Source organism: Eptesicus fuscus, chromosome 2 (assembly GCF_027574615.1).
Source record: "Eptesicus fuscus isolate TK198812 chromosome 2, DD_ASM_mEF_20220401, whole genome shotgun sequence".
NCBI lineage: Eukaryota > Metazoa > Chordata > Mammalia > Chiroptera > Vespertilionidae > Eptesicus > Eptesicus fuscus.
In genome coordinates this window covers 44,775,599-44,800,192 of record NC_072474.1, presented here as the reverse complement: position 1 = coordinate 44,800,192, position 24,594 = coordinate 44,775,599, and the positions used below count along the sequence as shown (strand labels likewise).

Genomic DNA, 24,594 nt, shown 5'->3' with positions numbered 1-24,594 from the left:
AGACATATCCAAATTGCCATGCAAAACACACATACACAAACACAAACACACACACACACACACTCACAAAAACCTATCTTATAAAGTAAACAATAACTGAAGCCATGTTTGAATAAACAAACACTGCTTAAATTAGGTAGAATCTCACAGAGTCTTCGTCCTATATCCTAAGGTAGAGAGTAGCCAGAATGATGAAACAGTATAGTTGAAACAAGACCAACTTTTTTCTATTAAAATATTAGCTAAGCCCTGACCAGAATGGTTCAGTGGTTAGAGTGTCAGCTCTTGCACCTCAGTCAAGGGCACATACCTGGGTTCCAGGTTTGATACCCAGCCCCGGACAGGGTTTGTGCATGAGGCAACCAATCGATGTGTCTCTCTCACATGGATGTTTTGCTCTCTCTCTCTCTCCCCTTTCCTCCCTCTCTTCCATTCTCTAAAAACCAATGGGAAAAATATCCTCAGGTGAGGATTGACAACAAAATAAAATATTAGCAAAAAAATTTAAAATAAAATACTACCAGTACCTAGTAAAATTACTGACAATTCTCCAAATAGAAATTCTGAAAATTATACATGTGCATAACAATCATTAATTTAAATACTTGAAATCATACCTGCCATCAAATCCAAAGTCGTAGAAGGCTTAAATAACTAACCATACTAAGTGGCATAAATTAAATTTCACTCAGAATTATAAGGATTGTTATCTAACTGAAGATGAAGTAATACAATTCTGAAAAGCAAGAGGTAAGTTCTTGATAGGTTCATGTCTCATGGGAAGATATTTTTTTAAAGCTACCCAGGGGAACAGCAGATGCTCTTATAGGGTGCTCATAAGTTAAGAGTTGGCCAGGGAAAATGCTTTCATTCCTGGTAGCACAAAATCTAAAGAAGAATTAAGTCCTTAAAAACTGAAATTGCCATAAGCCCCAAACATGTAAGTTTCAGTGGCGTCTATGAACAAAATGCATCCCAGAATCTATTTAAGTAAACGTTAAAAATATGTCATTTTCAAAGACAGAGAAGAGTCAAGGAAAATTAAATCCTATATAATAAAGAGGTAATATGCAAATTGACTGTCACTCCAACACACAAAATGGCCACCCCCATGTGGTCAAAGATGGCCGCCACAAGATGGCCGGCAGGGGACGGCAGTTGGGAGCGACCAGGCCTGAAGGGGAGGGCAGTTGGAGGGGACTATGCCTGCAGGAGAGGGCAGTTAGGGGGGACCAGGCCTGTAGGGGAGGGCAATTGGGAGGACCAGGCTGGTAGGGGAGGGCAGTAAGGGGGGACCAGGTCTGCAGGGGAAGGCAGTTAGGGGCAATCGGGCCGGCAGGGGAGCAGTTAGGTGTCGATCAGGCTGGCAGGGGACTGGTTAGGGGGTGATCAGGCTGGCAGGCAGAAGCAGTTAGGGGCAATCAGGCAGGCAGGCAGGCAGGTGAGCGGTTGGGAGCCAGCAGTCCTGGATTTTAAGAGGGGTCCCAGATTGGAGAGGGTGCAGGCTGGGCTGAGGGACACACACACCCCCATGCACGAATTTCATGCACTGGGCCTCTAGTATGTATATAACAACTAGAGAGGCTAAAACGGAAAACATTCTCTTTAAAGTATAGATTCAGCTGACTAATAGTTTGCTTTTTGAAATTAAATTCCAAGTAATTTCACAAGAATGTCTTCAATTATTACAAACAAGTTTGTCAACCATCCTAAATTCAAAATATTATGGCAAACAACTTGAAATAAAGTTTTTGTATCATGATTATCATATTCATTTGATAGTAATAGAATATATCCATACCTCCATTTTAGCATTTGTCCACCGAGGTACTTCGACAACCATATTAAACAAATTCTGCAGTTAAAAAAAAGAGAGAAAATTTAATTTTTTAACCTACCCTTTATTTTTTCACTTATCTCCCATAGGAGAATGTTTTAGTCCCGCCCCCCCCCGCCGCCCACAAAAAAAAAATGTTGAGAGTCTGCATCATATGTCTGTCTACGTCTTAAATTTCCTCTAAACAATTAGAGAAGTTGTCTAAAACACAGCAGAATTTAAGCCATCATGTCACTTGACTAGTACTGCACAATGTTAGGAGTTGCTACATTTCTGGAGATACCTTAGCAGTATAGTGACAGAACCAGAATGAAGTCAGGAAACTTATTTTAATTTTTATTTTCAAACTAAAATAGAGACAAGGTACACCATGTAAGCTGAATGTCTCAGTTCCCCAATCTGTAAAGTACATGTGATAATCATTGTCCTACTCACCACATAAGGCTGGTATGAAGACCAATCATATAATTTAAATGAAAATACACAGAAAATTATAAAGTAAAATATTTTGAAAAATATAAAACAATATTTAAACCCAAATTATGATCATTGTGTAAAATTAAGGACATCGGTAGGTAGTTATAAAGCTTACAAAGAGAAGCACTTTTCTGTCTCATGATCTCTGGTTTCCTAAACTTACAAAAGGACCATTACTTCTTTTTATCATTTTTGAACTTTGCAGAGTGCTTAAAACAAAGGAGACCCTGGGTCAATGGTGAGTAAAAACTATTTCCTACAGTAACTAAGAACGTAAGGGTATAATTTTCCACAGTTTTAGAGTTACACAGAGAAAGTTTTAAGGTTCAATTGCATGCCATTTTGATATCAGTAACTAATAACTTATCCTGGCAAAGCAATGGTTTAAATCAGTGCTACCGCAAGTGTCTTCATGGACCAGGACTAATCTGCAAGTTGATTGTTACTGGTTCAGTTAGAATCATTTACAGCAATTTGATGAAGTAATTTTTATGTTTACTGAACCTAAAAATATAAATTTGAAACCTGAATTATACTTTTCTAGTAATTCACTTTGATGGCATTTTTTTAAAGTATCTATACTAATAATAGAGGAATATGCAAATTGTCCGGGATGCCGTCCCAGTAACAGTAATGACCAAATAGCAGACTGCGTGGGGCAACCAGGCCAGCAGGGGGGTTAGTGAGGGCCGACCAAACGACTGAACAGCAGACTGTGTGGGGCGACCAGGCTGGCAGGGGGGCAGTTGGGGGTGACCAGGCCGGCGGGGGGGGGGGGGCAGTTGGGGGTGACCAGGCTGGCAGGGGGGGCAGTTAGGGGCAATCAGGCAGGCAGGCAGGTGAGCAGTTAGGAACCAGTGGTCCTGGATTGTGAGAAGGATATTCCGGACTGGAGAGGGTGCAGGCTGGGCTGAGGGCTTCCCCCACCCAGTGCACGAATTTCGTGTACCAGGCCTCTAGTCCTATATAATAAAAGGGTAATATGCAAATTGACCCTACACGCACTGACCACCAGGGGGCAGACACTCAACGCAGTGGGCTGACAGCTGCGAGCACAGCGGTGGTGGCGGGAGCCTCTCCCGCCTCTGTGGCAGCTCTAAGGATGTGGACATCCGGCAGGTGGACATCCCCTAAGGGATCCTGGACTGCAAGAAAGCACAGACTGGGCTGAGGGACCGCCCCGCCCCCCCCCGCCCCGAGTGCATGAATTTTCATGCACTGGGCCTCTAGTCAGTTCATAACAGACCAGAAATAACAACAACAAAATCTGGTCATTCAACAGATCATTTGAGAAGCAGTGACTAAACAGACCTATTCCCAATCATACCACACAGGAAAATCATCTGGAGAACTTTAACCAATTAGAAAAGAGCCCCACCTCTCAATTATCTTTCTTTCTTTTTTTTTTTTTTTTTAAGAGGAGGCAGGGGGAACAGCCAGGGCACTGCTTATTTTCAAAAGCTGTCCAAGCAATTTTAATATGCAGCAGAGTTGAGAACCTCTGGTTTAAAGCGCTGATAAACAATATCTGGGGCTTTCTTAGTGAAACATGAATGGTATTAATTCAAACAATGTCATTTACACAATTAAATATAGGTATAAATTGAGCCACAAAGTACTGATGGCTTTTATGTTTTTCTAGATAAGGCTAAAGTTTACCGATGACAAAGCCACATACTCTTAATGAGCTAAAGAACAAAGCCGAGAATGAATTCTCAACAACTGCTCCTTGGGAGCATGTCTCAGACCTATCCTAGCAACCTGGTACACAGTCCCACTGTTAGGTTTCATTTCCCATGCTCTTTCATGAGGTACCCCAGCACCTGTTTAAATATGTCTGAAGTAGCTGTAAAAAATAAATGGCAGATGTTCACATAATTTATTCATCCCTGAAAGCCTGGCTCTAAGAGAACAGACGCATGCAGATGCATACTCAGAGGTGGCAGAGAAGACCGAGCTAGTGGCAATTGTTTCACACAATGATATCTACCGAAACCACTCACAGAGACTTGAATTAGGCTAAAAGAACAATAGATGAGGTTTGAATTTTCAGCCTGCAAACCACACTCCCCTCACCATTTGTTCCTTATCACTCAGAGCGTATTACCAGTCCTCTTTTCTTCTCTTCAGCTAAAATGTGTATGACCTGTAATTTTTTAAAGCCCATGTTTCTCTGGCTATCCTAACATTAGTGTTAATTATAAAGCAATAATGGTCTGTGAAATTTATCAACCACAACGATACAGGAGGGCACGTTTTAAATCAGAAAGTTGAGTACGAACCAGGGACATTTACCTTCCCTCAGTTCTTTTCTCTCTCTCCATTTCCCTCCTATGTTTACTGTAGAAATCAGAAAGAAAACTAGTAACATGAAAAAGCAGTCAGTAAATTTTATGTGCATAAGGGAAGAAATCACCCTTTTTCCTTTTACTAACTTAAAATATCAAATAGTCTTTGGATTTCACACTAAAAACAAAGGCAACAAAAGCAAAAATAAACAATGAGACTACATCAAACTAGAAAACTTCCGCATAGATGTCCTGGCCGGGTGGTTCAGTTGGTTGGAACATCATCCCTTACACCAAAAAGGTTGTGGGTTTGATACCCAGTTGGGGAATATACCTAGGTTGCAAGTTCAGGACGTGTATGGGAGGCAACTGATCAATGTCTCCCTCTCTTTCTCTCTCCCTCTCTCTCCCCCCTCCCTCCCTCTCTCTCGGTGTGTATAGGAGGCAACTGATCAATGTTTCTCTCTCTCTCTCTCCATTCCTCTCTTTCTAAAAGCTATAAAAACATAACCTTGAGTGTGAGGATTAAAACAAAGAAACAAACAAACAAAAATTTCTGCATAGCAAAGGAAACCAACAACAAAAAAATAAAAAAACAACCTAGGGAATGGGCAAAGATATTTGCAAATCATAAATCTGATAAGGAGTTAATAACCAAAATATATAAACTCATACAACTCAACAGCAAAAAAAAAAAAAAAGCAAAAAATCCTGATTAAAAATGGCAAGAAGAACTGAACAATAGACAGTTTTCTAAAGCAGACATACAGATGGCCAACAGGTACATGAAAAGGTGCTCTATATCACTAGTCATCAAGGAAATGCAAATCAAAACCACAATGAGATTATCACTTTGCTCCTGTTAGAATCTATATATATAAAAGGCTAATATGCAAAGTGTCCACTCGGGAGTTTGACTTGGAGACTGGGAGTTTGGTCGCTCGCTATGACATGTGCTAACCACTAGGGGCAGCGTGGAGTGAAGAAAGGCCCCAGCTGACAGCCGGGGAAGGGAGGCCCCGGCCCGCAGCCGAAAGGCCCCAATCAGCCCTGATCGCTGGCCAGGCCTAGGGACCCTACCCATGCACAAATTTCGTGCACCAGGCCTCTAGTGGCTATTATTAAAAAGACAAGAAATAACAAGTACTGGTGAGGATGTAGAAAGAACTCTTATGTATTCTTGATGGGAAAGTAAACTGGTATAGCTGCTATGGAAAACAGTATGGAGGTGCCTCAAGAAATTAAAAATAGAACTACATTATCCAGCAACTCCACCTCTGGGTATATATACAAAGGGAGGGGAAAAACACACACAAAAAAAAACAGGATATTAAAGAGCTATCTGCATTCCCATGCTCACTTCAGCATTATTCACAACAGGCAAGATATAGAAACAACCTTAAGTGTCCACCAATGGATGAATGGATAAAGAAGACATGGTACATATGCACAATGGAATACTACTCACCCAGGAGAAGGGAATCCTGCCACTTACAATAACGTGGATGGACCTTTAGGGCATTATGCTTTCTGAATAAGCCAGAGAAAGGTAAATTCTGCATGGCATCACTTACATGTGGAATCTTTAATAGGGTCAAGCTCATAGAAACAGAGCATAGAAAAGTGGTTGCCAGGGGTGGTGGATGAGGGAAATGGAAGAGAATCTTTAAAAATAATAAACTCAAGTCATGCAGTCTCTGATATAAACCATGTTCTAAAAATGAAATTTTAAAACCCTTTGCACTCGCTTGCTTTTTTCTCGATTCCTTTATTCTACTCAGGATTTAATTTTTTAAATACCCCAGATTTTACAAAGCGCTGCAGTAGAATAAAAAACTGGAGTTTCTTTTCATACAAACTTATTTATTTGGATTTTTTTATATTTCAAATTATTGATACATTCAATAACCGTCACACTCGACATCCGAGTGCAAAAGGTTAAGTCAGCTGTATGAGCTCAGAAGAATTCATTTTTTTCCACTGAAACAACTGTTTCCAGGTTAACACACGAAGTCTCTAGGAACCTATAAAGTCTGAGGCCCTGAATGACTTTTTACCCAACATGCAGGGCAGTGGTTCTCAAAGTTCAGGGTGTACAGGATACCCTGGAACACTAGTTTCAACAGGCAGACTAACCAGTTCCCATCAAGCAGAGATCCTGATTCAGTGCACATGGAATGGAACCAGGAATCTAAAATTTTAAGAAGTGCCCTACATGGTTCCATTGTAGATGGCTTAAGGACCATTTTCCAGGTTAGGCAAAGGTGGTAGGAATTAACCCTCGAAGCTATGTTTGGAAGAGGATTAGGGTCCCAAGTTTCACTTAGAGAAGAGAATGGATGGAAATAGGTTAGGAAGGAAAAGGAAAGCTGAGGAAGGTGATAGAAAAGCCATCTGGTATCAGCAAGATAAAAAGAGACTGATCAATAGCAAGAGATGGGATGACAGACATCAATCAAATGTTCTGGTCCTAAGTCCAGAAATTTTAGCATATCAGTTGGTTAAAGTATCTTTTTCTTTATCTCCAAAAGACTTGTTCCTGGATTCTAAAATAGCTGTTGAAACATATTATCCCTTGCAATAAAAAGGTGATGATTGAATACTTTAAGATACATGTAAAAGAGTGTGCAATAAATAAAATGGTAAATTTTGTTATGTATATTTTACCACAAGAAAAAAAAAAAGTGAAATGGTAATAGCATCACTAGTGTCTTAAAGTGATACCAGAAGAAGAAAAACATCAGACTGCACACAAAAGTCTTGCAGGGGAAAATTCAGAAGCACTTTACAAATGCAAACTGTCATCAAGGTCTTTAACAGACAATATAAGTGATTCACAGAAACAGAAACCTTTAGGTATACCTCAGATTCATCATTCCGTGCTCTCTTTGTAGGAATGCCATTTTCCTATAAAAGAAAAGATGGTATTTATGATGGTAACATGTCATGAAAATACAGCTGCACTGCAAAGCCATGAAAATATGCCTGTTGCATAAACATCTCACTAGATGCTGTGCAGAAACCTGATGAAACAGAGAACCCACCAAAGGTTTGTTCGTTTCTCTTAGTATTTGCACCCCCAAGTGCATGGGGCATCAAAGTGTTTCATAAAATGAATCATCAGAAAAGTTAAATTTCTTTCAAGTATATTCTCCTAGATTTTATAAAATAAGCAAAGACTCCATTCAGTCTTTAAGGAAAGACTGGCAGCTTCCAGTGATTGCACTTAAAACGGTCATTTCATTATGGAAATGAAACTCCAGGGAACATGACTAACAAGCCATGAAAATACTCGACTGCACCTCCTGCCTGGGAATCCCACCAAGGTGCGATTACTGTGCCTCCACCAAGCACTTTTAAACTAAAACAAAGTATACGCTGGGTTGGGAAGAAAAACTATGCCATTCAGAAATGCTCACACACATCATATGCAACTTTTACACCAAAATGATGACGAATGAAGGAAACAAAACAAACAGAAAAATGATTATTCCATGTTTGCTGTGAAACATTATTACTATTCCTAAAATACCACATCCCACAGTACAAGATGCAATAGTTCTAACTAAACATTACAGCCGAGAGCGGGGAAAGCATATTCATTCAACCACTGTGCGTATCAATCTCCACGTGCCCAGAATTCACTAGAGCAGTGGTTCTCAACCTTTCTAATGCCGCGACCCTTTAATACAGTTCCTCATGTTGTGGTGACCCCCAACCATAAAATTACCCCCAACCATAAAATTATTTTCGTTGCTACTTCATAACTGTAATTTTGCTACTGTTAATGAATCGTAATGTAAATATCTGTGTTTTCCGATGGTCTTAGGCGACCCAGCTAGCGGTTCTCAACCTGTGGGTCGCTGCTTTAGAGCCTAAGACCATCGGAAAACACAGATATTTACATTACGATTCATAACAGTAGCAAAATTACAGTTATGAAGTAGCAACGAAAATAATTTTATGGTTGGGGGTCACCACAACACGAGGAACTGTATTAAAGGGTCACGGCATTAGAAAGGTTGAGCACTGCACTAGCATATCTTGTTACATTTTGCCCTGCCCTATCCTAATTTTCATATTCCCAAAACCCTGTGGTTGGCAAACTGCGGCTCTCGAAGCCACATGCGGCTCTTTGGCCCCTTGAGTGTGGCTCTTCCACAAAATACCATGGCCTGGGAGTGTCTATTTTGAAGAAGTGGAGTTAGAAGAAGTTTAAGTTTAAAAAATTTGGCTCTCAAAAGAAATTTCAATCGTTGTACTGTTGATATTTGGCTCTGTTGACTAATGAGTTTGCCGACCACTGCCAAAACCCATCCTTCCCTAGGCAGAATATTATGCCTGCTAATTTCTAGTCCACTCTTTCTTCCATCCTCTACCCTACCTACCACATGTTTCCCAATGTTATTATTATTTTTGTTATCTACACAGATGTTGCCATGGTACAGCAAGCAGCATCCTATTAGTCACTCCTTCTTTCATTATCCTCTTCTAGTTTAACAGCACTTAACACTATCTGACTGACATGTCTGTTTTCTGGTTGTCTGTCTTCTCCAACTGAGTAGGAGCTATATCTATCTTATTCACCACTGCATTCCTAGTGCCTGGAATACTGGCTGGCTTAAGCAATGATTACTGAATGATTAAAACAGCTATTTTAAAATTGTGTGCTGCAAGGATTTTTAAAACATGCAATACTTGACTATTTAATCAAGAGCACTGACCTCTTTTCCCTTAGATTGTCAACTTTAAAAAAATGACAACAGGCAACACAACAATGGCCATCGGATGTGAATGCCCTGCGTTGAATCATAAAATAAATATAGGAGATATAATAGAGTTATATCTTATTGGTCATGTCACATAATAAGGTTTCATTTGATTGGTTAGTTCTTGGTACCAGAAATCCTTCTATACAAGTAAAGGCACTAGATTTTTTTTTAAAAGTCACTTTGGAGCAAAAGTGTAGGAGATTATTATTATTTTTGTAAATCAATCAAAATTATACCTTCTTTCAGATAGACAAAATATATTTTTTGGTGTGCCACAGAATTTTAATGAGTCTATTATGTGCCATAAGATGAAAAAGGTTGGAAATCGCTGGATTAAATTAATGAACAAATGAATAAGTGAACGCATGCACTTGTGGCCAAAAGCAAGGAGAGATGATGGGAAACACAAGATATTTAGGTTGGATAGTTCACTGTCCCAAACAGAACAAAACATATGGATGGACACACACACACACACACACACACACACACACACCCTGACACTTACAGGGACACACACAGTAAAATGAAGTTCTTTCTGCTCTCTCTTTGGTTTCTTTCTCTCTCCAGATTATATGATCCTTTGTTCTGTAGCTGAACACTTCTGAGAAGAAATGAGCTGAAAGGACTGCACAAGAGCAGTTAAGAGTACAAGTTATGGGTTAGAGCACCTAAGTGCAAATCCCACCTCCACAACAGACTAGATTTCTGACCATGGGCAAGGCACTTAACCTCATTAACATAAGGGTAATAGTAGCCCTCGCCTATTGAGATAATGCAAGGCAAGCACTGAGCACAATGCTTTGCAAAGCACAATGAGCTCCCAATAAATCTTCACTATTATTCTCCTTATTGCCATCATTATTGACAGTCCAGTCTTCTGAAGGGCTAAAAGGCAGCACAAATCCTACTTCAGCCTTCCATGACCTTAGTATGATGCCTTATATTCAGCCTCCAAGGTAACACCAAGAAGGTCAAACCACTCTTGCATCAGAAGCAGCTTCCCACTTCACTAGCCTCTGCCCTACACTGATCTAGAAAGCCCAACCCCATCAACCAGCCCCATATGACCTCGACCTGGAATGCAGTCCTGGTTATTTACTGAAGAACCATGCCCCTCACTACATTTGGTAATGAAATAAACCAATTAGCTACTGGCATTTTAAGGAAAGAATTTCCAATTTAGTGAGGATAACCAACATTCGCTACCAATTATGCCATCTTGCCAGCTAGGCGAATGCTCCCAGGATTCTGAGCCATTCTCAGCTCTCAGCACCACCTTCAGCAGCAGGTCTCTCACTCCTACTCTACTTACATTCTTCCCTGGCTCATATCTGTCAAGTAATGTTAGGTTCCAGGAGAAGAGCTATTCAAAGATTGCCATCTTCCAACTTTATTTTTCCAGCATCTGCTTCATAGAGTGGTTCAAGACCATGAGCTTTATGATCAGAATTGCTAGTTAAAACCCCCACCTTCACAACAGACTAGATTTTTGATCATGGGCAAGGCAGTTAACCTCATTAACAACGTAAGGGTAATAGTAGCTCTCGCCTATTGTGATAATGCAGGCGAACTTAACCAGCTGTTTGATCTTAGCTAAGTCAGTGAAATGCCTTCAGCTTCGGTGTCCTTGGAGATAATAGTAACTCATAAGGATTAAGTAAAATGGCGTATGTTCACATTGTGGCCAGCAAGTAGAAAAAAATCCTCAAATGTTAATTATTTTATTTTTATTATCAAAAATAAGCCTGTTGTTAAAACTTAAATCTTTATTTCCTACCAGATTCTAAGCTTTATGGCCCACTACCATTCATTTCTCCCTAAGTCTTCCAGACAGAATCCTATTCTCATACAAATTCTAGTTCATGAAGGAGGCTACAATCCTGTTGTAGTAACTCATATCCTTCCTGACTTGTGACCACATTCTTTTCTTTCTAGCTGCTTTCAAAAAGCACTTTATGGTGATACTAGAAGTACGTATTTTCTTCCCCAAAACAAGTTAAAACAATACCTCTTTAGAGTCCACCTTCAGAGGAATATCATGAAAGGGGGAAATATAGTGACCAGCTTCATTCTCTGGAAAGAAAACAAACAATCAAACAATGAATGAGCCCATTCTTTAGAACAAGTATACTTTTATCCACTTTAAACTTTAAAAAGATTTTAAAAGTATTTTCAAAATTAACTTTAACTCCCAATTAAAGTTTAATTCAACTTTTAAAACTTGCTCCACTATAATCATTAAAAAGAAATATATACCAAATAAATCATATTTAGGTTGCTGAAATCATTACTTATCCCTGTGGCTTAAACATCCAAAGCAGAAAATGTCTAAAATAGACTAAAATCCCAAATATGAAAAATGTCATTTTGAAAAGTCTTTATTAAGTGAATTGGATTAAAACTGATGTCAATTCCCTAAGAGAAACCGAACAACAGAATTCCCAATTTCTGCCTAGAATTCTTATGAACAAAGGTCTAAAGGTCCTACCCAAATAAAAGAAATGAATAATTCCTTTCCACTCCAAGTGATAACAATGTTAATATTAAGGTAAATTTCTTTTTAAAATTTTAATAACAGAAACTTACTTATCTTCATTACAAACTGAAATGTATATTTTAAATATTTTAAAAAACATGTATAATTTAAATAAAATACAATAAACCAACAGGCACTTTTATTGAAATGTATCTGTTTCAATCATCAATCTGTAATTCTTTTCTCTGCTTTAAGTCACAAAGATAAGGTAGAATTTTGAAGAGAATAAAAATACAATCCTTTAACCCAGCGTGGCTCAGTGGTTGAGGGTCGACCTATGAACCAGGAAGTCACAGTTCGATTCCCAGTCAGGGCACATGCCTGGGTTGCAAGGCTGGATCCCCAGTGTGGGGTGTACAGGAGGCAGCCAATCAATGATTCTCTCTCATCATTGATGTTTCTACCTCTCTCTCCCTTTCCCTTCCTCTCTGAAATCAATAAAAATATTTTTTAAAAATGCAATCCTTTAGTACAGTGATTTCCAACCGGTGTGCCACAAAAATGTTTAAAACATGCAATACCTGACTATTTAGCCAGGGATATTCACCTCTTTTCCCTTAGATTGTCAAATAAAAAATGACAACAGCCAGCACAGCAATAGCCATCAGGTATGAATAAATCAAAATTATACCTATTTTTGGTCAGACCAGCAAAAAACAATTTTTTTGGTGTGCTGCAGAATTTTAATTAGTTTATGTGTGCCCTGAGATGAAAGAGGTTGAAAATTGTTGCTTTAGCAGATTACTTCAGTTGTTACATTAGGGAACTACCACTGTGATGAAAATTAACAATAATTTCAACTCTAAGAATTCCGGATGCTGCACAAACCAGATAAATTCATTATTAAAATTAAGGCAGGAAACTTGACAGAATAGGAAACTTGGCTGCCTTTGTAATTAAGAGTAAATGATACCTTGCCCTAGCTGGTTTGGCTCAGTGGATAGAGCATCGCCCTGCGGACTGAAGGGCCCCGGGTTCGATTCCGGTCAAGGTACATGCCTGGATTGCGGGCTCAATCCCTGGGGGAGGGAGGGGTGTGTGTGCAGGAGGCAGCCCATCAATGATTCTCTCTCATCATTGATGTTTCTATCTCTCTCTCCCTTTCCCTTCCTCTATGAAATCAATAAAAAATATATTATATATATTAAAAAAAGAGTAAATGATAACTCTAGCACACAGATCTGGTGATAAATTTCCCTAAAGCTCTAATGCTCCTATTAACTGGGAACAAGCCCCAACAAATGTATTAAGATGTAAGTTGAGTGCATGTCACTCAAGGCTGAGGAAGATATGAAGCTGTGATCGATAAAAGCTAAAGGTCTGTGAGAACTGCTCTTTAAATTGGGATCTAAATAGCATTCTACTTAAATACTAAAGTAATGACAATATATGTTTAAATTGTTTTCTAATTGCCATTTTGGAAGGTAAAAAGAGTGTAAATGAGCGAATGGTCTAACTCAGGTAACCATATATTTAGATCATCAAATAGTATAAATAAAAATGTAATAAAAATTATTTCTAGGAAAATAAAATATGGCTCTAGATCACATATAATAATGCTTTGAGTGAGCAATACACCAATAACTTCACACAGGAGCAATGCATGCAGAGGCCAGGAGCCAGAGTTCTAGTTCCTGAGCTTGGCAAAGTTAATCAATTTATTGGAAACTTAATTTTTTTTCTACGTTGTTCAATTAAGCAATGTATAATTTAGTTACGTAAAAGGAAATGTACTAAATACTGGGATACAAAGGTGCTAAAAAGTGAGCTATGCCCATAGCTAAGACAGGGTTGTGCTCCATCACAGCAGCACCCTCGGCCTGTAAGCTTAAAGAAAAAGGAGTTCTCCTGGCACATTGAGAGCTAAGCACTGACCTAATGCACAAAAGAAGGGTGAGAATCTTCCATTAAACATTTGCTAGGGTCAGTGCTATTATGCTCCATTTAAAGTATTAAGAGTCTCCAAAGGTGGATTTAAAGATATGCACTATCTCTCCTGATCCTATAAAATGAAAGAGTAATCCATATTATACCTGTGAGCCATAGAGATGGAAATGGTCTATGCAGCAAGCACTGCTGCAATGTACATCACTCTTTAAAGATAATAGAAGCACACATTAGAGACAGATAGTCCTTTCTCAGAGGCTCAGAGTAAATTAGTGAAGCTCTGATCAGTTGTCTCGAGTTGAAACCAAGTTGTTGCCAATTTACTTTTCCAAATATCTATTTTGTTGTTGTTTAAACAGAACAATGCATATGCAAGGTTAAAACAGCCGAAGTCCCCACCTCTCTCCAATACAGGCCTATCAGAGCAACCCACTCTCACCTCTTCAATTTACTTAGTTCTAGTGTAGATTTTATTCATCTCCCTAAATAATATAACTATGATTAGTTGTACCCATTTTAGAAGTTATCTACTGATTCCAAGTCTAAGAAATAAGTTTCGTTCCACCTATTCCTCTTAAACTGTCTATTAGCTAATCTTTATACTTTATAGCTCTTTATTCTTTGTTCCACCAAACATATACAGTATTTCTTGATTCTACTAATCAGCTTTTTACCCCTCTTTCCTCATTCTTCTCACTCCTAGTTATTGTCTCCTGAACTTTTATATTTTCATATCAAGGCTGATAAAACGTTCTATATTCTAATATTAAATTTTCTATGCTTTTCCTATTTTCATACCAAGTTGACTCTTGAACAATACGAATTTGAACTGAGCAGGTACACTTATAAGCAGATATTTTTCCCCCAAAAAATAACATAGCCTGGCCGGTATGGCTCAGGGACTGAGCATCAGCCCATGCACCAGGAGGCTGCCAGTTTGATTCCCCGTCAGGGCATATGCCTGGGTTACGGGCTCGATCCCCAGCAGGGAGTGTGCAGGAGGCAGGGGATCAATGTTGATGTTTCTATCTCACTGATGTTTCTTTCTCTCCCTCTCCCTTCCTAAAATCAATAAAAACATATAAAAAAATACTGTAAATGTATTTGCCTTATGATTTTCTTCATAGCTTTTTCTTTTCTCTAGCTTACTCGATTGTAAGGTTATGATGCATAATATACATAACACACAAATATGCGCTTATCTACAGTTTATGTTATCAGTAAGGCTCTATTAGTAAAGTTTTGCAGAAATCCACATGGGAGTTGGTATCCCTAACTCCCATGTTGTCCAAGGGTCAACTGTATTTCCAAAATTTTTCTAAGGATAAGAAAAAACTGGAGTGCTTGTTAAACAGATCTCTGGATCCTGGTTTCATTAATACTAGTGAATCAGGAACTTAAGGAGAAAAATCTGGATATCTGTATTTTTAGCACACCCAAATAATTATTACGCTCAGGGAAGTTTGAGAAGCACTGTCGATGTGTTGATTTTTAGCCAAGAAGAATGTTAAAATTAAATTTCCTTTCTTGTTCGGCTTGTATTTTGCCCTGTGCTTCCAATTACCCTTCTTCCATTGTGAATCATAATCATTTCTATAAACTGTTTTAATGCCTCACAGACACCATCAAAACTATGGAATTCTCTCTTTACCCATACAGCTCCCTGTGGAAACCCAACCTCCTGCTGATACCTGGACTGAATGCTTGCCTGGCATCCTAAGATTTTGCTTCTATGGTCTCCAGCTAAGATTTACTGTTTTTCTGGATCCTATTCATTCATCATTTTTGGTTTGTTTACTTGTTTTACAGAAGCATATCTCTAACTTGTGTTCTGTAACAAAGGCTGCACGTGAGGTCAATGTCCCAAGTCTTCATTCAATCTTCACTCAAGGTTCATGGTTGTCTGGGGCGAGAATTCTAGGAAGAATATTATTTTCTCTCAGAATTTGGGAGGCAATACTCCAGTCATCAAGCACTCGGTGTTGCTGATAAGTCAGACTCCAGTTTAGTTCTCATTCCCTTTCAAGTGACCTGTTCTCCCTCCCTCCCTGGCCCTGTCACAAGACTTTTATTAGGATCTTCTTTATAGTCTATTTTCTGAGATTCCACAATTCTGTGTCTGGAACTTAGAATACTTGGGTCCTTAAATTTTTAGATCTCTTATATCACCCCTTTGATAATTTTTTCTGCATTCTGTTTCTTCCTTCTGGAATGTGTTCCAGTCAAACCTCTTTGTTTTTTCCTGACATTTTGTTCAAACTTTTTGGTAGATTGCTTTACTCAAACTTTTCTGTATTAATTTCCTTGGGCTAACATAACAAATTACCACAAACTTGGTGGCTTCAAACAACAGAACACTATTCAACCCACTACAACTTCTATTGAGTTGTCTTAACAACCATACTGTAATTTCCAATACTTTTCTTTATAGCCTCCTCTTCCTTTTTAATGGATGCAACAGCTTCTAAAATCTCAGAGGACACCCATTTGACTTTTTAAAATTCGAGTTCCCTTCTTTTTCCATTTAATTTATAATGTCTCCATAAATTCATTCATGCAGTAAATATTTGCTGAACACAAATAATACACCAACCACTCTTTTATGTACTAGGTGTACAAATTCCCTGCTCTAAAGGAGCTTATATTCAGCGGGGGGAAGGATTTACAAAAGCAATGAAAATGAATATGTTTTTAGGATATCAGGCACAAGAAGTACCATAAAGGAAAACTAATCAGGGAAAGAAAAGAGTGAATAATGGAAGGGGAAACTATTACATTGAAAGGCCATGGAAGATCTCTCTGATGGGTCACACGCAGCACAGAGCTGAATGGAGTGAGGAAGTGGTCAAGCGGACAGGTAGGGAGGAACACTGCAGGCACACAGCAAGCACAGAGCACTGAGGCAAGAATATGCACAGCATTTCTGAGAACCAGCAAGGAGGCAGGATGGCAGAACACATGATCAAAGGGAAGGGTGGTGAGTGATGAATTCAGAGAGGAAGCCGAGTATTAGGTCACATGGTAAATATTTAAAATTTATTTTGAGTGAAATGGAAAGCTACTGGGGTTTGAGCAGAGTCTGGTCATGACCTGACTTACATTTTAAAAGGGTCAAGGTGACGTGTGTGTGGAAAGCAGAGTACAGGGGGACAAGGCTGGGAGCAGGAAGCTACCGGCTAAGTGAAAGGTGATGGTGACATGGAAAAAGTGGCCGGGGTGGAAGTGGAGAGATGTAATTGTCTTCGGGATACATTTAAAAGCAGAGCTAAGGGAAGAGACTGATGGACTAACATGGGGTCAAAGTAAGAGGCAACAAGAACGATTCCTAGGTTACTGGTTATAGATGTGAAAACAGTTAGGCAGGAATGGGAGGGGGGGTCAGGATTTCTGGTTTGTACATGTTAACCTTGAGATGCTTCATAAACATTTAAGTAGGATACAGAGTGGAAGGCTGGATGAGTAAATTCTGTGTTCAAGAGACTGGGGCTAAATGTTACAAATCTGGGAGGCATAGATGGTAGCTAAAGCTATGGGACTGGATGGGATCAGCTAGAGCCATGGTCGGCAAACTGCGGCTCGCGAGCCATATGCGGCTCTTTGGCCCCTTGAGTGAAGTCCATGCAAATCAGTCCAGCTTCTTCCTCTCCCTTCCTCTCTGAAATCAATAAAAATGTATTTAAAAACTAAAACATATAGTAATTTCAACATAAGCACATGCTAACTATAAATGATAAAAAAATTCATTGTAAAGAACTGCACGACTCATCCTCACGCTAAATAAATGCAATTATCCATAGCACTGTTTCAGTAAATGAACCAGCTGCCTACCCCACAGAAATAAAAATCCAAATTATGAAAAGTACATTTTCTCCCCATCCTTTGAGAAATCTTAAAAATCTAAAACAGTACATTTTCAAGTTATTAATGAAACAAAACAAGCAAAATATGCAGGCTATCAAAGGGGAATGCTGACATGTAGTCTTTGGCCCCATGTAATAAGTATAACCTGCATTATGACTTTACAATTAATTCAAGACTGCAGGGCAGTTAAGAATTAAAAAACTCTTGAGACCTACGAATTAATAAATTGAAATAGATTCAAAATATTCAATTTTATCCACATTCCATTGTTTTCACCTTTCACAGAATGATGTAAGAATTTTGATTTTATGTCTTAAAGTCAAATGAGAAAGGGAATAACATATTAAATATCTATACACAGTCTCATTTAACTGCCACAGCAACTTTGTAAAATTATTACTGGTATCCCCATTTTTCAGATACCCAGGATAATCAAGCCAGGCCTACAACCTAAGCGTTTTGACTTAGCGTTGTAGTGTAGAAAGTCTAGACTTGCTTCTGGAAGTTTCAGAAATCATCTCAATCAGTATGTCCCAAACTAAATTCCATGAAACGATAGGAGTCACTAAGATATTAACAAATGTTCTGATAAACCGGGACTTTGGGGTTCCAAGTTTGGGACAAGTGACATCAGAATTCCCAGAACTTTAAGAGGCGATAAAATGGGAAGTGTTCTGCTAATTTATTAAACCATGAAGACCTTTTTAAAAGAAAACCCAGTAATGTCCATGGTCTGCTTGTGCTCAACTATAAGTACAGTTTGAAAAATAATCATCTAGTCCAGGGGTCCTCAGACGTTTTAAACAGGGGGCCAGTTCACTGTCCCTCAGACCGTTGGAGGGCCGGACTATAGTTTAAAAAAACTATGAACAAATTCCTATGCACACCGCACATATCTTATTTTGAAGTAAAAAAACAAAAGGGCAAAAACACCCGTATGTGGCCCGTAGGCCGTAGTTTGAGGACGCCTGATCTAGTCCAATCTCTTCTTTCCATGGTTAAATCAAATCAGGTACAGAAAGGTTAAATGACTCCCTCAGGCCACACACAGTTACTAACAGTGCCAGGACTGGCACCAAGTGGCCCGCCGATTCCATCTGGATGCGCTCGAGTCTTCTTACTTTAATACTGTTTCTATAAAGTTCATCACCAATTAAAAGGGGGGAGGGGGAAGTGTTACAACAATCACTTATTCTGATTCCTCCGAATGGCAGCTGAGAACCCACTGACAAACATTAAGCTAAAAAATGGTCTACTTCCCACTGCCCTGGTATTCCAGATGTATTTGGAAATGTGGGGAATGATTCCGCCTTCATAATGCTGAACACTTTCCAGCCAAGTAGTGCTATATGCATGATTTTCTTTGAAGTGAGATAGAACTGCACCCTAGTACTGCATACAGGTACCATCAGAATTAAAAATACCTCATGTGTGACCATCTTTATAAAGAGCTATTTGTTTACTGCTTTCCCCTTACCCTAAAGGGGCTTCCTTTCACTTTGTCCTACCCCTTCCAGCAAGCATTAACAGTCCTGGGCCAAGGATGCCATCTGGCGTTCAGCTCAGAAACTGTTTCAACAACCTACCTTCCAATTACTCTCTCACCATCTGGCCCCTCTCCAAAACCACACTCCCCTTTCTTCCAATTCTTACCCATTTACCTCAGTAAAACATTTTTTTTCTTCTTTTCTGCTGTGTTTTCCTAACAGAGTGAAAAAAATATTCTATTTGTGGCATGCTAGTTACAGAAAAATCACAAGTCTTAAATACACAGTGAGCGGCCAATATAAAATACAGCCTCAGAAATGCCCTAATAGATAGAGGCTTTGCCTCAATAGAGGTTGTTAGAATAGCTATCAGTCATCCAATGCCTTCAAAGAATATCAGTGCTGAGAAGGACTTTGCAGATCACTGTTAGGCCAACTGCTTCATTTTACAGCTGCTAGTTAACTGGCCCCGTGAGAAGGAAACGAAGCAATCACCTGCCCAACAGCACACAGTGCGAGCACATGGCAGAGCCAGGCTTAAGGCCTGGGACGCCCCATTCCAAAGCCAGAGCTTGTCACCCACGCCATGTGCTCCAACAGGCTCCTCAAGACGGTTTTTTCTCAACTAACATTCAAACAGAATATTTGTTATAGTGTTTTTATATTCTCCTTAACTAATTATGCTGATGTCATGAATCTCAAGAGCAGGGCTCATAACTAAATCTCCTCAATGCCATGCCTAACAGCGCTGAGCTTACTTCCTAAATGTTTATTGACTGTTTTTTGTCTATTATTAATACTGTACTTAGGGCAAATCTAGAATACCTTCACCGTAGCATGCCTTAGAGATGCCTTTATCTGCTTAAAAACCTAACTGCCATTTTATACCGCTTTCTATGAAAAAAAAAAATGTTCCCAATAATCATCTCACTGTAACCTTTTGGAACACAATCCATGCAGAAAGGTGGGACTACTTACCGAGGGTTCCTATCCGCCTGGTCAGTCTTTCCCAAACAAGGATGGAAAAGAATATGTATGTAGCATGGAGGGGACAAGCAACCAATTTTAAGAAAATGGGGATTTTAGTCCCCGTTGCATTATAATCACAAGACCTCAGGCAAGCTCAGTTTTCTCTGCCATGAACTACTCCTCAACCCTAAGCTCAGATCAGGTATGTGTAAATAGTTTATAAATTACAGATATCAATCATGACCATGATTACAGGTATTATCATTAGTAATGTACATGCTAGACCTATGGCTAATCACTTTACATACGGTGTGCCACGTGATTTTTATAGCCCTGGTTTACAGAGGAGGAAAACCAAGGCTTAGCAAGTGAGGAAACTTGTCTGGGGCCAAAGCTATGAGCTGAAGGATTCGAGCTTAGGGCCGACACTCTGGAGCTGACGCTCCCAACAGGTGGGGGATGCTGCTAAGGCGACTTCACAGAAAAAAAGGACTCCTCTCCACCCCCAACCCCTGGGGGCTCTGAAGTCAACGAAGCCTGACGGCCTCGCTACCAACTTTGCTATTTTACAGGTTACAGGGGACTCCACAGAGAAATATCTGGGTGCAAAGAAAAGCGAGAATAACGGGGACCTGGGTCTTTTCCCGTCTCAGTCGGCCAGTTCAGCGCCCAGAAAGTCCTTCGCCCTCCGGGCTTCGGCCTGCTCACTTTGGGGCCGGGTGGGGGGCTCCCCTGGAGCCAGGGAGGCTCTGGAGCGTGGATCTCATTCAAGGTGGAAACTTGTGAGTGTAAATACTTGATTCTGGGGGATCATCAGAGTCCCCGACGAAGCACCGCTGGGCTAGACATCTGGGTCCCGCCCGCCTCTCCAACAGCAGGCAGCCTCCCGAGGAGGAGCTCGGTCACGCGCAGCGAGGGGGCGGGCCGGCGGGCGGGCTCCGCGCCGTCCCCGCCCCACCTCTGCCGGGCACCGAGCGGCGGCCCGGAGTCGGCTAAAGGCTGCGGGGCGCGGCGGGGTGACCGCGCGCGCGACTCGGGAGGGCGGGCGGGAGGGGGCGCCACTGGCCGCGCTGCGTCTCTGCGCCCGCCTTTGGGGACGGCCGCCGCTCACCTCGCAGGCGGCTCCGGTGGCTCGGCGCGGGCCCCCGTGCGCAGGAAGGCGGTCTGGACCGCGAGGCCGCCGTGGAGGGCCCCAAGGCGGGAGGAAGGCGGGAAGGCTGCGCGGGGGCACCGGTTACACCCGAGCCTCCTCCGCGCGGCGGGGCCCTCCAGGTACTTACTGAAGAAGAGGCGGTAGCCGGGCGAGTGGGGCTGGCCGCGCTCCTCCGTGCGGTACGCGGCCATGGCGCGGCGCGGCCCGGGCCCAGCGGTCGCTCCCTCCCGCTGGCGGACGACGAGGGCGCCCGCGCGAGCGCCCCAGCCGGTGCGCAGCAGCGGCAGCAGCGCCCGCATGGCGTCGGCGGCGGTGCGCTCCTCGCGGGGTGGTGCTTGGGAGCTCGGGGCGAGCCCGGCCGCGCGCCGGCGCCCCCTGCCGTCCGGAGTCGTCACTCCCGGCCCGGGGCTGGGCCCTAGATCCCTGTCCGGGCCAGGCTGGCCCCGGGGACTCTGGGACGCCGGTCAGACTCGGTGATCTTGAGAAATCGGGAATGTTCACCGCACCCCCCGCGAGCCCGGGGTCCAAAGATGAGCAAGACAAGGTCCACCGCCCCGAGAAGCTCACTGCCATTAATGCATACATGGCGTTCATTTATAAACTCAAGCAGTCAATACTTGGAGTTACCATATTATTTTTATTGTAATGACGTAATATTGAGTGACTGTGCCAGGCGCTACTCTAGATCCTGCCCAGTGTTGGCGACAAGCATACACACACACACAAAAACAACCAACTTCATTATGAGACATAATGATCAGGCCTCCTTGTGAAGATGACCTTGACACTGACTTACAGAGCAAAAACAATAAGTAACTTCTACCTCCAAGAAGTCCTCATTTAACCCAAGTAAAAGCGATGTATCCTTCCTTTTTCTTACATTTCCACTTCTCCAGTGGCGTTTGATACTGTACCTATGTGTTTGTGAAACTATCATGTTTCCTACTTCACCCTGGATGGTTAAGGGGCCAAGCATTTAGGACTCAGGTTCTAGCATCCTTACAGGAGGTAGCACCATGCCTTGCATATAATAGTGGCACTTTGGTGGTTGAGTTAAATTGCTCCTGGAATCCCTGCTCACCCACTCTTTCTCATTAACATATGAAATGACTTTCCAGAAAGACTTGTGGAAACAGTGATGCTTAGGCACAACCTCCACTTCATATTCTTCCCTCATCTCAGTCCAAACTGGCTTCCTCCACCTTCTCAAGGTCATCAAATGACCTCCTTGTCAAACATGAAGGTCAATTCTCAATAAATTGTAGTGAGAGAATCTGAAGAGAGCAGTAAGGAAGGTTTTTAAAATTAGAAATTAAAACTTGTTTAAAAAATTAAATATTTCAGTTATTATTCTACAAAAGTAAAAGTAAGAAAAGTAGCAATTCTACAAATAGACCAAAATACACTTGTGATCTTTGCAAAACTTAAGTGAAATGGTTTTAGTTAAGAGGCATTTTTAAAATAATCCTTTCTTAAAATAACTGTAATAAAAACAATTTTAATAAGCACAATGAATACATAAATTTATGAAAAATATGTTTCTTTTCTTAAAATATATTTTTATTGATTTTTAGAGAGAGAGAGAGAGAAACATCAATGTGAGAGAGAAACATTGATCGCTTGCCACACACACACACACACACACACACACACACACACACACCCTGACGGGATTGAACCCAAAACCTGGACATGTGCCCTGGCTGGGAATCAAACCAGAGTCCTTCTGGTGCATGGGATGACACTCAACCAACTGAGCCACACCAGCCAGGGCAAAAATATATAAAATCCTGGCTCTTACAAGATATGACAAACATCTTTATGTAGGTTATATAGGAATTAAGTCACGATTACATATCTGATCCTAGTCTAAACTAGTTAACCTAACTCTGTTCCATGGCTACAACCTACATCCTCTGGTTATTAATGTTAACAAAATAGACACACAAAAAATGGTTGAAACCTTTATTCACAACAATCTAAAAGCAAAAAAAAATAAATAAATAAAATCTTATTAAAATGATTCTATAGCCATCATGTAACTTTATGAAGAGGAAATAGTACTTATATCTAGGCAACAGTCAGAATTTTGATCAACATGAATGTCTGGAGGTAGATGATACAGGGTTCTCCCATACGAGGGAGCCAAGTTTTTTCCATCTTGTTGCTCTGAAGTGTTTGATCTCCATTGCTAAGGTAATCCTCAGGATTCAAAATTAACTGCTACAGCACCAACCATCACATGCTCATTTCACCTGGCATGAAAGAAGAAGGGAAAAAAAAGGGGTGTGTGTGTGCTCCTTCCCTTGGGAACATATCCCAGAAATTGCATACACTATTTAGACTTTCATCCCAATAAACAGAACTTAGTCCACTGGCCACAACTAATAGCCTTTTTTCTGGGTGGTCATAGGCCCAGATAAAAATTGGGAGCCACACTACTACAAAAGGGAACAGTCAGCAGTCTGCCACAAATGTCATTTTCTTTCCTTACAGCACAACTTCCATGGAAAGGTCCGTGAGAACATTATATATTTATATATTTCTTCTACAATTGTGAACAGGGTTCACATTCTTCCCTACTGGGCACTTGGGTTCTTTCAGCATCTCCAATTATTTCATACAGTTAATATCTTTAGGGGATATTGTCAATAACTACTTAGACTCAACTTAAATTGTAGATCCTAAAATGTTTTTCAAAAGTGGTGGCTTTGTAATGTGTCAACTTAAGTAGGCTAAACTATAAGGCAGACTCTCCCATAACAAAAGGGAGAAATTTCTTTTGTGCATGTATCACAATAGCTGTATAATTTCATTATTTCCTCATGAAACAAAAATGCTTATTTGTTCTATTAACCTTTGAAGTTCAGATGGTTCAACAAGATGAAATCCTAATGAGACAGAGTTGTGGGATAATGCTAATGATCCTAACTCTTACATATTCTTAGACTAACATACAAAATTCCAGGTGTCTGATTTTACACATGTTATTGTTTCATGGCATTAAAAACAATAGCTTTCTTTAGGAAATGGTGAAAAGAAGAATTTTCCCCAGCGTATTCTTCCTCAAATTAACACCATTCTGTTCCCTAACACTTGCAGTTATCCATTGAGAGAATCTAACATGTAGTTCTGAGGGCCCTCTTGCTAATAGCTTTCTTAATTCTGGTAGTATGTCTAGCTGCCAAAAAGTTATGTGCATCCTGACTTGAAGAAACCAGTAGTAATATTAAGCATTTTTAGAATATGAAATGTTTACTTAAAAAATATTGAAACTTAATTGTTACTTTGTAAATCGCTTCTTAAAATGTTACTGAAAGGAAT

At 40.5% G+C, this 24,594-nt stretch overlaps 1 protein-coding gene across 7 annotated transcripts in view; it reads right to left on the bottom strand.

Annotated features, from left to right (window-relative positions):
- The window catches only part of PPA2 (inorganic pyrophosphatase 2), a 77,364-nt gene extending 55,749 nt beyond the window's left edge, over positions 1-21,615 (bottom strand). For 4 of the 7 annotated variants that reach the window (XM_054726850.1, XM_054726856.1, XM_054726867.1 and 1 more), the window contains exons 1-4: positions 21,398-21,614; positions 11,386-11,450; positions 7,465-7,509; positions 1,802-1,855 (exon numbers count right to left, since the gene is read on the bottom strand). In XM_054726850.1, coding sequence (XP_054582825.1) covers positions 1,802-1,855; positions 7,465-7,509; positions 11,386-11,450; positions 21,398-21,569 — 336 coding nt within the window. In that variant the 5' untranslated portion in view covers positions 21,570-21,614. Of the gene's footprint in view, positions 1-1,801; positions 1,856-7,464; positions 7,510-11,385; positions 11,451-13,788; positions 13,850-21,397 lie in introns of those variants that run through there. The other 3 variants (XM_054726873.1, XM_054726868.1, XM_054726861.1) reach the window with 3 other exon arrangements.
- Positions 21,616-24,594: the final 2,979 nt, after the last annotated feature.